The following is a 15,194-nucleotide window of genomic DNA, read 5'->3' as shown; positions in this document are numbered from 1 at the left end:
GTAAATTAGATAGAAGAATAAATAAAAGAATAAAAAAAGAATAAAAAAATATAAAATTATATAGAAGAATAGAGTTTTAGGTAAATAAGGAAATTCTCAACACACACACATATACATACACACATACATACACACACACCCATATATATATATATATATACACACACACACATATACATACATATATCTACATATATATATCCATATATATATATATATATACATATACATACATACACATATACATGCATATACATATACACACACACATGTATATATACACACACACGACCACACATATATATATATATATATATACATATATACAAAAATGTTTTATAAAAATTAGATTACAAGCATTGTTTTTAATTCAAACTACAAATGATTCATGTGATAAAGACTGGGTTTTAAAACCATTACAAGAACAAGCAAACAAAAATCATACAACTGGCTAAGTAGGACTGTATAAATGGAATAGTAGCAAGCAGTTTGCAAAGGACAGTTCCAAAGTACAGTTGATTCTGATGAATTTGATATTGTTTTTGAAGAATTGAAATGTAATTTATTGAAACAGATCTTTGTTATAAAAAATGTGACATAACTTCGATGTACGCGATTAGAAAAAAAAAAACCAAATAGATGCCAGGATATATTTTCAAGCACTGTCGCATAGAATATATTCTAACAGAACAAAATCCAGGTCAGGTTGGATTGTTATCATTTCACTTCAAAATGTCATAAAAAGAAGCCTGAATCTCATAATTCCAATTCCTCTTGCCCTAAACCTTTAAGCTTATTTGCAGAAGTCTATGAAGATTCCCTCCAGATTACCTTTTATATCATGACATGTTATGTATTGAAAAGGATTTTGTCTTAAAAAAAAAAAAGCCCTATTTATTTTTAAGATTTTTTCAAAAATTTTATATTTATTTTCCAAGAAAAAGTTGTTTTGTTTTCATTCAGCTAGATTTTGCACTTTTTGCTGCATGTGTGGCTGTGTGGTTAAGAAGTTCACTCCTCAAGCATATGGCTACAAGTTCAGTCCCACAGCTGGGCACCTTGGGCTAGTGTCTTCTACTATAGCCCTGGACCAACAAAAATCCTTGTGAGTGGATTTGGTTGCTGGAAAGCGAAAGAAGCTCATTGTGTTGTGTGTCACTGAATGTATGTGTCTGTGTCTCTCCTTGTCTTGACATCACATGATAATTCTAAATGATTATCACTTGTCATACAAGCAGTTTCACTCATCTCCAGTATTCTGCAAAAACATTTCCAGCCATGGAAAAATATTACTTTTCTTGGAAACAGGCAAAGGCTGGCAACAGGAAGGCCATCAGGCTGTAGAAAATCTGCCTCAGTAAAAGTGAATGCCAAAATGATGATAATGATGATATTAGCTTTTGATTAAAAGTCTGGAAATGGAATATATATATATCATTATTATCCTAGATTTTATGTAAATTTCTGAAACATGGATTCATCAAAAGTTATATTATGATTATATAAGATGTGTTTTTTATATTGAAAAGTATGAATTCATCATTATTATTAAAATTATTTTTTTATAAATTTTGTGTAAATTTTATTATTTCGCCTTTCTCTAAGTGGCACAGCATTGCCTGAAGATTACTAAACAATATTCAATAACTTCTGATTTCATATGATATAATGTTTGTTTCCCATTCATGTGATTCCGGGTTCAGTCCCATGATGTGACACCTTGGGTAAGTATCTACTATATCCCTGGACTGTCCAAAGCTTTGGTCGACAGAAACTAAAAATAGCCAGTTGTGTGCATACAGATGAGTTCAAGACAGGTTGCCCCTGGGGGCTCCTCTATGCTGATGACCTGGCCCTCATAGCAGAATCACTACCAGAACTAGAGAAGAAATTTCAGGTGTGGAAGCAAGGTTTAGAATTGAAGGGCCTTAGAGTCAATGTTGCAAAGACCAAAGTACTAGTAAGTAGGAAGGTGATCAAATCACAAACCCCTTCAGGTAGATGGCCCTGCTCAATCTGTAGAAAAGGTGTAGGTAGAAATTCTATAAGATGTACCCAGTGTAAGCTATGGACACATAAGAGGTGCAGCAACATCAAAGGAAGGTTAACCGGGATGATAGTTTTTGTATGCGGTAGATGCACAGGGGCAATAAACACCACAGATGTTCAGAAAACAGATTTCATCACATGCCAGGGGGAGAAACTTAGAAGTAGTTGATAGCTTCTGCTACCTAGGTAACCAAGTCTGTATTGGGGGTGGATGCTCAGAGAGCATTGCCACTAGAATAAGAATAGCCTGGGCAAAGTTCAGAAAGCTTCTACCCCTACGGGTGACAAAGGACCTCTCGCTCAGAGTGAAAGGTAGATTGTATGATGCATGTATGTGAACTGTCATGCTTCACAGCAGTAAAACATGGGCTGTGACTGCTAAAGACATGTGTAGGCTTGAAAGAAATGAAGCTAGCATGATCCACAGGATGTGTAGTGTCAGTGTGCACACACGACAGTATAAGTGTCCTGAGAGAAATGTTGGACATAAGAAGCATCAGCTGTGGCGTGCAAGAGAGACGTTTGTGTTGGTATGGTCATGTACTATGGATGGATGAGGAGAGCTGTGTGAAGAAGTGCCACTCCCAAACAGTTGAAGGAATCCAGGGTAGAGGAAGACATGGGATGAGGTGGTGAAGCATGACCTTCAAACGTTGGGCCTCACAGAGGCAATGACTAGTGACCAAGACATCTGGAGATATGCTGTGACTGAGAAGACCCAGCAAATAAAGTAACCTACACCAGTGTTGCATAAGCAGCCCATTCAAAAGTACCTTGGATCATAGGGCGACATGCTGTGCTTGAGGAGACCTATTTAGTCAAGTACATCAACATCTAAATCAATTGGAAATTGTAGTTGTGATCCCCATGCCGGTGGCATGTAAAATGCACCATCTGAACATGACCAATGCCAGCATGGCTTTGACTGGCTTCCATGCCAGTGGCACATAAAAAGCACCCACTCCACTCTCAAAGTGGTTGGCGTTAGGAAGGGTATCCAGCTGTAGAAACACTGCTTGATCAGACCCCAGTCGAACCATCCAACCCATGCCAGCATGGAAAACTGACGTTAAACAATGATGATGATAATATATATATATTGGTCACCTAGGTAGTGGAAGCTATCAACTACTTCTAGTTTCTCCCCCTGGCATGTGATGGAATCTGTTTTCTGAGCATCTGTGGTGTTTATTGCTCCTGTGCATCTACCGCATACAAAAACTATCATCCCGGTTAACCTTCCTTTGATGTATTTTAATATTTTGTGTGACATTTGCAGTACAATCTCTATAGATATCAAGGTGATATAAAGAATCACTTGGATATAAGTGGGTGATATCAACTCAGCAGCCTAGATTCACTTCCCAGTTGTAGCTATTTCACTGTCTATACATCACCAATGCTCATTTCCCTTCTTCATTGTTGATATTTTCCAAATGAGATTTATAGCTAAAATGGCATAAACTCAAAGCATCTTCTTTGCCTGGGAGGCTTCATGGGTCTAAGGCGACCCCACTACATTGCTTCACTCAGAAGCCTATAATGCTGTTAAGACAATCTTGTGTGTATTACCATATTATTTTTACGCTTCTTTAAGGTTGCAAGCTGGCAGAACTGTTAGTGAGCTGGACAAAATTCTTTGCAACATTTCATCCATCTTTTTGGTTGGAGTTCAAATTCTGCACAGGTCAACTTTGCATTTCACTCTCATTCTTTTTTTCTTTTAGCCCTTTTCAAGCCTAGCCAGGCTCATGGGCCCAGTTTCCCAGTTTCTATGGCATATGTGCCCCCCCGCCCCAGCTGGACGGGACGCCAGTCCATCGCAGCATTACTCAAGAAACAGGAAGAAAGAGTGAGAGAAAGTTGGGGCAAACAAGTACAACAGGGGTCGACACCACCCCCTGCTGGAGCCTTGTGGAGCTTTTAGGTGTTTTTGCTCAATAAACACACAACGCCAGGACTGGGAATCGAAACCACAATCCTCCGACCGTGAGTCAGCTGCCCTAACCACTGGGCCATTGTGCCTCCACTAATAAATGTGCCCTTTTAAAGCCTAGCAAGGCTCATGGGCCCGGTTTCCTGGTTTCAATGGCATGTGTGTTCCTCAGCTGGATGGGACGCCAGTCCATCACAGCATTACTCATTTTTGCCAGCTGAGTGGACTGGAACAACGTGAAATGAAGTGTTTTGCTCATGAACACAACGCATCGCCCAGTCCAGGAATCGAAACCACAATGTTATGATCATGATGCTGCCACCCTAACCATTAAGCCACGTGCCTCCACGTTTCTCTCTTCAGGGTTGATAAAATAAGTAGCAGTTAAACACTAGGATCAATATAATCAACTAGTCCCTTCCCACAAAATTTCATGCCTTGTGCCTAGAGCAAATAGGATTATTTTTTACCCACTTTGTTGAGTCTAAAATCGCTGAAAACTCAGTCCTTCTTTAATACTCAGGTTACAAATATTTATACATCCTGATGTCCAACTAAAATAATGAATTATTAGAATATATGAACTCCCTCATAAAAATATTGTTTAAAAGTCTGTTGTGTATTTGACTAGACATTCATACTATTTCTTGTACATGTGGTAATTAATTTTAATTTGAAATTTATTAAAACATATTCTATGAGTATAAAGGTAGGAATAGCTATCTTTTTTTTTTTTGTAAAAGACTGATACTTCCTACACCAAATGTTGCTACAGTTACACACACACATATATGAACTATGTATTAGATATATAGACCTGACTGATGATAGAGATATGTAATTGTTACCTTCCCTTATTAGTACAGGTGATAAATTTTTATCAAATCTCTAAAAAAAAAACCTTTGCAAACATCTGGGGTTCTTTTATATACATTTAATTAAACTTAATTTTTGTACTGCAATTTTTAAATATGCATTTGAATATTAAGCTTAAGATATCCATTTCTTTTATACTCTCTGTTCATTACATATACTGATATTTATGTAATTGATTAAGATATATTGAGTTAGCTCTTGAAAGTATCTTTATATATGTTGTGGTGCACCTGAGCACTGTATACAATAATTTCATTATTATATATATATATATATATATATTTGTATTTATCTAAAAACTAGAAGTAGCTGATAGCTTCCATTACCTCGGTGACTAAGTCAGTAGCGGAGGAGGGTGCGCTGAAAGTGTAGCTGCTAGAATAAGAATAACTTGGGCAAAGTTCAGAGAGGTCTTACCTCTGCCGGTGACAAAGGGCCTCTCACTCAGAGTAAAAGGTAAACTGTATGATGCTTGTGTATGAACAGCCATGATACATGGCAGTGAAACATGGTCTGTGTCTGCTGAGGACATGCGCAAGCACACAAGGAATGAAGCCAGTATGATCCGATGGATGTGTAATGTCAGCGTGCATACTCAACAGAGTGTAAGTACCTTGAGAGAAAAGTTGGACCTAAGAAGCATCAGATGTGGTGTGCAAGAGAGATGACCGCTGGTATGGTCATGTGGTGTGAATGGATGAGGATAGCTGTGTGAAAAAGTGCCACACCCTAGCGGTTGAGGGAACCTGTGGAAGAGGTAGACCCAGGAAGACCTGGGATGAAGTGGTGAAGCACAACCTTCGAACATTAGGCCTCACCAAGGAAATGACTTGCAACCGAGACTTTTGGAAATATACTGTACTTGAGAAGACCTGGCAAGCCAAATGAGACCACAGCCTGTGGCCTATGCCAGGAGCGTAACCAGCCCGCTTATGCATGCCTTTCCTTCTTTGGACACTAAACTCTGCTTGCAAACACCTGTTGAGGCAAGTGAAATCAAAATCAAATTCGATGACTGGCATCTGTGCTAGTGGGGTGCAAAGAGCACCATACGAGTGTGATCATTGACAGAGCGGCTAACCGGCTTCCATGCCAGTGGCACATAAAAGGCACCATTCGAGTGTGATCGTTACCAGCATCGCCTTACTGGCACTTGTGCCTGTGCTAGTAGGGTGCCAAGAGCACCATCCGAGCATGATCATTGCCAGAGTAGCCAACTGGCTTCCATGCCGGTGGCATGTAAAAGGGGACCATTCGAGCGTGATCGTTACCAACGTCGCCTTACTGGCACCTGTGCTGGTGGCATGTGTAAAAAGATTCAAGCGAGGTCATTGCCAGTACCGCCTGACTGGCCCCCATGCCAGTGGCACGTAAAAAGCACCCACTACACTCTCGGAGTGGTTGGCATTAGGAAAGGCATCCAGCTGTAGATACTCTGCCAGATCAAGATTGGAGCCTGGTGCAGCCATCTGGTTCACCAGCCCTCAGTCAAAATCGTCCAACCCATGCTAGCATGGAAAGTGGATGTTAAACGATGATGATGATGATAAATAAGGATCTTATCAGGTAGCTAGCATGGGAATAAAAAATTCAAAGGTAATAATTATTATTAAAATTATAATTAAGGGTATCTAAGAGATACTCCCATGCTAGATATAGCAGCCAAAACTTGACTCTAAAACCTAGTTTATTTTGTCTCTTTGTCTTCTCTCATGGTACTGTTTGAACATTTAATGTGATTTTAGAGTCAAGTTTTGGCTGCTATATCTAGCGTGGTGGTATCTCTTAGATACCCTTAATTATAATTTGCTCGAAACAACTGAAGAAGCGGAATATTCTTTATGTTGCATGTCTCATTTCTCTGTTTGTTTTTTTCTTTGTTTTCGTTTCTCATTGTCTTCGACATTTTTTTGATGTCCTGTATATATGCATATAAATATATATGTAGGTATGTACATATATGTATATATGCATATATTTATATATTATTAATATTATTAAATGATCAACTGCCACGCATCCTTTTTTCCAAGTAAGTTACATATATATATAAAACTCTGCTGCAAGCATCTGGGCCAAGTTTCTGGTTTGAAGGTATGTTCCTCTCTCCTGCCAGTCTTGGAGGCCCTGTAAAGAGTCATAGGCACAGCATTCCTTCCTGGCTAAAAGATAAAGAAAAAATTGAAATAGTGTATCAGGAATTCAGCACCTTGACCACACCTGTTTGCCTCATCAAATGTAGATACATGAAGGAAGACTTCTTATCAAATAAATAATAACTTTATTGTTAAAATAAAATCCTTTTGTTGTAAACAAGTTGGATGTAACGTGGGTTTTATTTTAATTTAAAAAAAAAAAAAAAAGAATCATTTCATGAAAAGTCATGCTTTTGGGTGGGAAATGGAAAAAGTAAGGAAAATATTTGTTTATTTCATTGGAATTTCTTAACTGCATGCTTTTTAATTGTGATAATTGGGTTGACATGTTAGCTACATTCTAACCATTTGCAACTTTCACTTATTGAATCAAACACTTTTGGAGAAAAGCGCAGTAAGAGATCATGCTCTACATACCAATTTCAGTCTGCAAACTAATGTTTAATAGTGATTTTTATTTAATTATTTATACCTCTTTTCATATGCATATCGTATATTATGTATGTGTATGTATATATGTATCTGTGTTCTGGTTTCAGCAGTAAATATTCTAAATTTGTAATGAAATACATTGAGTACAGATATGTAAGAATGTGCATGAGTGATATTTTGCCATATGTTTCACACATTTCTGAAGCACCAAAAAAAAAATGTATTGAGCTGTAAACATACATATTTGTGTGTTCCAGATGAGTTCATAAAAAAGAAAAAAAATCTGGTAAATAAGCACATCTATATTCTAGGAAGATTTATTTGTAAAATAAACATGTTTGTAGTGATGTTGGTTTGGTCTGGAGGAAAGGGTTTCACCAATGGCATTTATAGGCCCTCCAAGACCAGTGAGATCAACACAGAACACTGTGTATTCTACATCAATAGTTACAAGTTGACAGCTGCTGCAGGAAAAAAACATAGACAGGGTGAAACAAGTGAATGGAAAGTACCTGAGGGTAGGTGGCCCAAACCAGTCAGCTCTGAAGAGCACAGGCCACTATAGTAGCAGTAGAAAAGGCAGAGAGAGGAGACAGCCAACAAGTCTGTTGGTATGTGACTTCACGCCAATCAGTCAGGTGGGGTTTGGGGATGGAGGTATTTTTTGTTTTCCGGTTGGCTGTGGTTTATGATGTCTATATGTAAAGCAGTAGCACCATCCCAGATGGGGGACCAGTACTTCATTGTAGGTCTTACCTGAGTTGATTTCTTACCTTTGTATAAATATTTTGTTAGTCCACACTATTCCATAAGGAGCAGAAAGTCAGTTTCCCAGCCCTGTGCTCCTTACAGAGTAATATTTTTTGTATAAATATTTATATAGATTTAATTTCTTTATGGATAACTGAATGCAATTTCATATCATTTGTAATATATTTTGCAGTATATTTTAAAAATTAGAGAAATTTCAACATACTCGCCACAGAAACATGAAAACGAGAAAATAAAATTTAAATTCCTGCCAAAAAGTTACAGTTGCTATTGTAATATATTCAGATGTAGAAAAAAAAAATCAACCCACAAAAACTTTGAAATTAAAAATGAAATAATAAAAAATAGAAAAAGAAAAATTAAATACTATACATAATTTTATTTTGTTCTTAACAGAAATGAAACTACCAGATTGGAACATGAATAATGAAAGATGACACCCGACCAAAGGACAAAATTTGCTTTGGTATCGATGAAGCTATTTGTAAAAAAAAAAGAAGGTATTAGAACATGAGAAATAAAATTTTAAAATAAATGGGGGTATGGGGAAAAACAAAAGAAATAAAAAAAAGATAAAAGAATAAGATAAAATAAAAAGTTCCAGGTGAAAAATAAGAATAAATTAAATAATGTTTTTGTCTTTTTTTCTTGGTTGTTTGTTTTGTTGTTGTTTTTTTTTGTTCAGGCAAAAGCTTCAGATCACAGGCAGAGAACAAATGCATATTTTTTTCTCAAGAAGAATTTAAAACAAAGGTTCTATTGCTAAACACTGCTCTCCAAGACTTTTACTACTTCTCGTTACACACTTGACACTACCCGAGTTAGCAAATGCAAGCGGTGAAGCTTACAAACCAATTACACATATCACAGAGTCTGTAAATAAATTGCAGTCTTTTTTTTAATTAACCGTAACTCACAGCTGCCAGGTTATAGAAACAGTTCCAGAAATGAAACTGCCCAAGTGAATGGCCCTGTGTTTTTGAGTCTGCTGTCCATACAAGTTAAACGATTCTCCTTGTTACAAGAATGCAACTTTGTTATTTATCAGAGGTAAATAAACATGTCTAGATTACCGTGCCATCATAGCTAAAAGAAATCCAGAATTCTCAAGCACTGAGCTTCACTTACCAAACTCAGATTTATTGAATTATTTCTTTGCTTGTCACGCATTAATTTGTTTCATATGCATATATATATATATATATATCCTTTAGCTAAGCTGCTATATGTAACATAGACAAGTTATGTAACAGTTACCTTTATTAAGCCATTACCAAACCAAGGAGACTTATATAGTGCTTGTTAGTGATGAAGTCAGTTATCTGTAGTGATTTCCACGTAACATCACTACACCAGCAAGCTTACATTAGCAGCAGACACATCCATAAATTTGAATTTTTCCTTCTGCATAATTTTTTTTCTTGAGCTCTTTCCACTCACCACCCCCCTATCGGTTTTTGCTATACTTGTAGTGCTTCTTTTTCTGATTCTGTAAGGCTTGAAACTCGTGCTAGCACAACTGTAATGTCATCAGGTTTGCCACCTGCGAAAAGGAAAAAAATTAATTAAAAGATTTTTAATTCAGTTACACATGCATACTGAACTGAAAGGAAATAATTTAATAACTTTAAAATGTTATTTTAAATGTTCAATCAAATATTGTTTTCGTCTCACCACCACCACCACTGCTGCCATTTAACATCCATACTGGCATGGGTTGGACAGTTTGACAGAAATTGGCAAGCCAGAGAGCTGCACCAGGTTCTGATCATCTACTCTGAAATGGTTTCTATGGCTGGATGCCCTTCCTAATGCCAACCACTTTACAAAATGTACTGGGTCTTTTAATGTGACACCAGCACAGGTGCTTTTTTATGTGGCACCAAGCATGGGTGCTTTTTACATGGCACCAACACATTTTTGTCAACGTATTTCACAAGCTTCGTCAGTCATTTAGTGGTATATTTAGTGGTATATTTAAAGTTATCTAAACACATTCCCTTCAGCAAGTAGTGGTTAGTGTTACTATGAACTATGGCTCAGTGGTTAGAGTGTTGGGCTCACAATCACAAGAAGTTAGTTCAATACCTGGACCAGGCTGTGTGTTGTGTTCTTGAGCAAGACTTTATTTCACGTTGCAATAGTGCACTCAGCTGTAAAAATGCCTTGCTGTATATACCAAGCTGTATTGGCCTTTGACTTCTCTTTGGTTAGCATCAGTGGTGTGGAGACGGGAGGCCGGTATGCATGGGCAACCGCTTGTCTTCCATAAACGGCCTTTCTCAGACTTGTGCCTCGGAGGCTAACTTTCTAGGTGCAATTCCCTGGTCATTCATGACTAATGGTGGGAAGGTGGGGGTGAGAATCCTCCTCTCTAAAATGAAGCTAGGTTTTGCAACTTTTACATTCTTCGCAGAAGAAATAATTTTTGTGTTTAAGTTCAAATATCTTAAAGTTTTTGTGACCATTATTCTTAACTAAATAAATTGTGTGTGTTCAGTTAATTTTGAAAATAATCACAAATTACAAGGAATGATAATAACAGTTATTACTGTATTAAGCTGGCATTTAGAAATTAATTTAGCAGAAGATTCTTACTTAACATTATGATGAGAGAAGATGCTAATTTAAATATGAATACTCTAAGACAGATTGTTTTGTATCCATAGAGTCAGGTGAAGTATTAAGTAGTTATAATAGTCTATTATACTACACGAGCTATTTACAAATTGTAAAGGTTTTGAGCATTGCTTTTTCTTCTCAGACTTAAGAATAGAAAAATGATAAAAGCATTTTCAACATCATTTAACATCCATGCTCCATGCTAGCACGGGTTGTCTGACATGATCCAATGAGCCCAATGAGGGCATTGTGCTCTCACGTCAGCTTTGGCATGGTTTCTATAGCTGGATGCCCTTCCTAATGTCAACTAATCCATATATATATATCACCATGATCACCGTGACCGACCAGGCTATCAGATGTTGCTACACGTCGCTGGTCACAATGCGCTTCACATTGTTTTAGCCTTCAAATGACGCCACCCTACTGACTAAGCAAGCAGGCCAACAAAAGAAAAAGTGAGAGAAGGTTGTGGCGAAAGAGTACAGCAGGGATTACCACCACTCCCTGCCAGAGCCTCGTGGAGCTTTAGGTGTTTTCACTTAATAAACACTCACAACACCTGGTCTGGGAATCGAAACCGCAATCCTACGACCGCAAGTCCACTGCCCTAACTACTGGGCCATTGCACCTCTACACACACACACACACACACACACATACATACACACATATATATACAAGGCAAATTTAAAAACAAAGTGTACTTGGTACAAAAGAGTAAATTTGGGAACAACATACCTCGAATTTCTATACCAGCATCTATGGCTGTAAGAGCAAAAGGTGAAAGATAGTCAGGATCAAAGGCCAATTGGTGAGCTTCTTCAGCAATCTTACTGGCCGTCTTTTGTATATTGTCTTGACGATGGTCCTGTATCATTAAATTAAATTAAATCACATGAAAATATTGACAAGATAATCAAAAATGCATTCATTTTTAGTCATTCAAAATATACAAAATCACAGTCATAGTAATGTGGTTAAGAAATTTGATTCACAAACACCTGGCTCTGGGTTCAATACTACTACCCAACATCTACTATAGTCTCAGTTTTAACCATTCTATGTGAGTGGAATTTGACAGACTGAAGACTTATGTTGAAGCCTATCATGTACATCAGCATCATCATCATTTAACATCTGTTGTTCAATGCTGGCATGAGTTGGATGGTTTGACTGGGCTGGCATGCTGGAAGGCTGAGCTAGGGTCCAGTCTGATTTGGCATGGTTTTCCTAATGCCAACCACTCTGAGAGTGTAATGGATGTCTTATGTGCCATTTGCATAACACCAGTATCTGCCATGACAGCGATTTTGCTCAGCTTGGTGGGTCTTCTTCTCAAGCACAACATAATGCCAAAGGTCTTGGTCATTGCCTCCGTGAGGCCCAACACTCAAAAGGAACTCAACCACCTCACCTGAGTGAGGACTAACACTCAAAATATATATATAAACTGCACTGTTCTGTATTGATGGGATAACAAAAAAATTACTCCATCCAGTGAAAAATAAATATCATCTGATATACAAAGGATTTAAATGCAAGCTATATCAATTTCATACCTCTGAAAATACAATTATAGAACAAGTTTGCACAGTGTTTTTCCATGCAAACATTCAGACTCCCTACTTTATCACGATTTGAACTCAGAATTCAGTAGAACAAACACTGCAAAGCATTACATCCAATGTTCTAATGGTACTTCCAATTCACTCTGTATATGTGTGTGTATGTGTATTTTCTAGCCAAGCTTCTATTTATGCTTACACCAAAATACAGTGTTGTATATGTCAAGTCCCTTTATGTCTAATAACTTAGTGGTTCGACAAAAAAGATAGATAAAAATAGGTATGAACCTGAAATAAATAGTGGGGGCGATATGGTTAACTAAACTTTCAAAGGTGGTAGTGCCCCAGTATGGCCGCAGTCTCATAGCTGAAATGAGCTATAAAAACATGAATAGCTGAATGAGTACTAACAAAGTGTAATGGGCAACAAAAACAGTTCAATAAATTATCCTTACTGATAATAAGAAGTCAAGGGATACAGACTCAGTCAGTAATGTTTATGAAAGGTGTCAAAACGAAGAGGAGATAACTCTGGCATTTTAATTATTTGATTAATTAATACTACAATTATACATACAGTGAGAAGATAAAAGTAATTGCTGAAGGGCTAATATAAATTTAACCCTTCAGTATTCGGATTATTCTGTTAGATGTAATGCTTATGTACTCAATTTGCTTTTAATTAAGCAAGCACTATCTTGTAGCTTCAAGATTTTGATGATGTGATGGTTTATTTTTAGAATGACAAGGCGGCGAGCTGGCAGAAACATTAGCACGCCGGGCGAAATGCGTAGCCGTATTTCGTCTGTCATTACGTTCCGAGTTCAAATTCCGCCGAGGTCGACTTTGCCTTTCATCCTTTCGAGGTCGATAAATAAAGTACCAGTTACGCACTGGGGTCGATGTAATCGACTTAATCCCTTTGTCTGTCCTTGTTTGTCCCCTCTGTGTTTAGCCCCTTGTGGGCAATAAAGAAATATATTTTTAGAATGACATTGTAAGAGTTGGTGTGAGAGGCCAGATCTGGGCAATTTGAACCCAAAACAGGTAGAATATTTGGAACGGATATGGTCAGTTTAAATGCTACAAGGTTAATATGATCTTTGGCAAGCATGGTGATAATTCCATGCCTATTTCAAACTTAGACCTTTTCAACAAAGTATAACTGTATTTGCTAGATCTATAGACAAGGAATCACATAGCATGATCAGGAGTACATCTGTGGTTATTGGTCAGGATGTTTTATTACAAATTCTTAGTTACAAAGTCGATTTCTGAAATTCACCCAACATATGCGCTAAAACTTAAACCCAGCTTTCATGGCATCAAAGAGTTGAAAACCATATTCCTCTTGGAACAGATTAAACCATTCAATGGCAAAGTTATACAGATGAAGATCTGAACAGTACAACTTACCAGTTGTACTGCTTAAAGTAGTCTCTCTTTACTTGTTTCAGTCATTTGACTGCGGCCATGCTGGAGCACCGCTTTTAATTGAGCAAATCGACCCCAGGACTTATTCTTTTGTAAGCCCAGTACTTATTTTATCGGTCTCTTTTGCCGAACCGCTAACTAACGGGGACATAAACACACCAGCATCGGTTGTCAAGCAATGCTAGGGGGACAAACACAGACACACAAACATATACACACACATATATATATATATACATATATACGACAGGCTTCTTTCAGTTTCCGTCTACCAAATCCACTCACAAGGCTTTGGTCGGCCCGAGGCTATAGTAGAAGACACTTACCCAAGGTGCCACGCAGTGGGACTGAACCCGGAACCATGTGGTTGGTAAACAAGCTACTTACCACACATCCACTCCTGCGCCTAGTGTATTACATTTCTACAAGGTAACAAAGTTAAATGTACTTAAGCTATTGAAAATAAAGCTCAGACACTGGTGAGATGGGATGTGAATAGACACCTTTTCAGGTAATCACATATTATCTTCCCACATTTCCACTATATCATGTCACTATAATCCCACACTTTCCCAATTTCACACACCTAGACATACCCCTTACCACCATATACACACCTACTCCTATGCCCATCTCTATACAAAGATACCCTCCTGTACATGCGTACACCACCCCCAACCTCCTCGTCCCTTCCTAACACCAACCCTATAAAACAGCATTCTCACCTGGCCCCTAACCCCTTATTCCTTTTTTTTTATTCTAACCACCCTTTCTCATTCTTTTATTTTTTCTACCCTTCTTCTAATGAAGGACTAGCAACCAGAACATGAAGACTTTCTCCTCATTTTAAAGCATTAAACTTATACATTTGTTAAAAAACTTGTTCTTCTCATGTTGCCATTTTTTTTGTGCTCATTGCCTAAATAGACTAAAGATTCAACTGGTTGCAGCTTTTGACACCCAAAACTCAATCAAAATTCACTTAGTTATTCCAACAGCTATGAAGCTAGTAATTTAGAGAAATGATAAATAATGAACTCACCTTTAATTTAGATACATAATCTAGTAACATGTCTTCATTCATATTGTCAAATAAACCATCGGTACCTAGTAGAATGATGTCTCCTTCTTGTACACCAAAGGATGAATTTTCAGCCATGCTTGGACTATGACATAGAAGGAAAAGAAGGAAAAAGAAAAACACAAACATATATTGCCCATCATTATTAACATAACCACCAATATCATTACTACAGCAGTATTCAATATTCTCTGTGAAGGTGCGTGGCTTAGTGGTTAGGGCATTCGGCTCACGATTGTAAGGTCGTGAGTTCAATTCCCGGTGACGCG

The 15,194-nt window shown here is 37.6% G+C and overlaps 1 protein-coding gene across 2 annotated transcripts in view; it reads right to left on the bottom strand.

Annotated features, from left to right (window-relative positions):
• Nucleotides 1-8,584: 8,584 nt before the first annotated feature.
• Nucleotides 8,585-15,194, bottom strand: part of LOC115216440 (protein phosphatase PTC7 homolog) — a 43,832-nt gene continuing 37,222 nt past the window's right edge. For both annotated transcript variants that reach the window (XM_029785780.2, XM_036506636.1), the window contains 3 exons: nt 14,887-15,010; nt 11,584-11,713; nt 8,585-9,763 (listed from right to left, as the gene is read on the bottom strand). In XM_029785780.2, coding sequence (XP_029641640.1) covers nt 9,681-9,763; nt 11,584-11,713; nt 14,887-15,010 — 337 coding nt within the window. In that variant the 3' untranslated portion in view covers nt 8,585-9,680. The remainder of the gene's footprint in view (nt 9,764-11,583; nt 11,714-14,886; nt 15,011-15,194) is intronic.

Source organism: Octopus sinensis, linkage group LG10, assembly GCF_006345805.1.
Source record: "Octopus sinensis linkage group LG10, ASM634580v1, whole genome shotgun sequence".
NCBI classification, from domain to species: Eukaryota; Metazoa; Mollusca; class Cephalopoda; order Octopoda; family Octopodidae; genus Octopus; species Octopus sinensis.
Note: the sequence above shows the minus strand (reverse complement) of the source record. Positions and strands in the feature narration are given on the sequence as shown.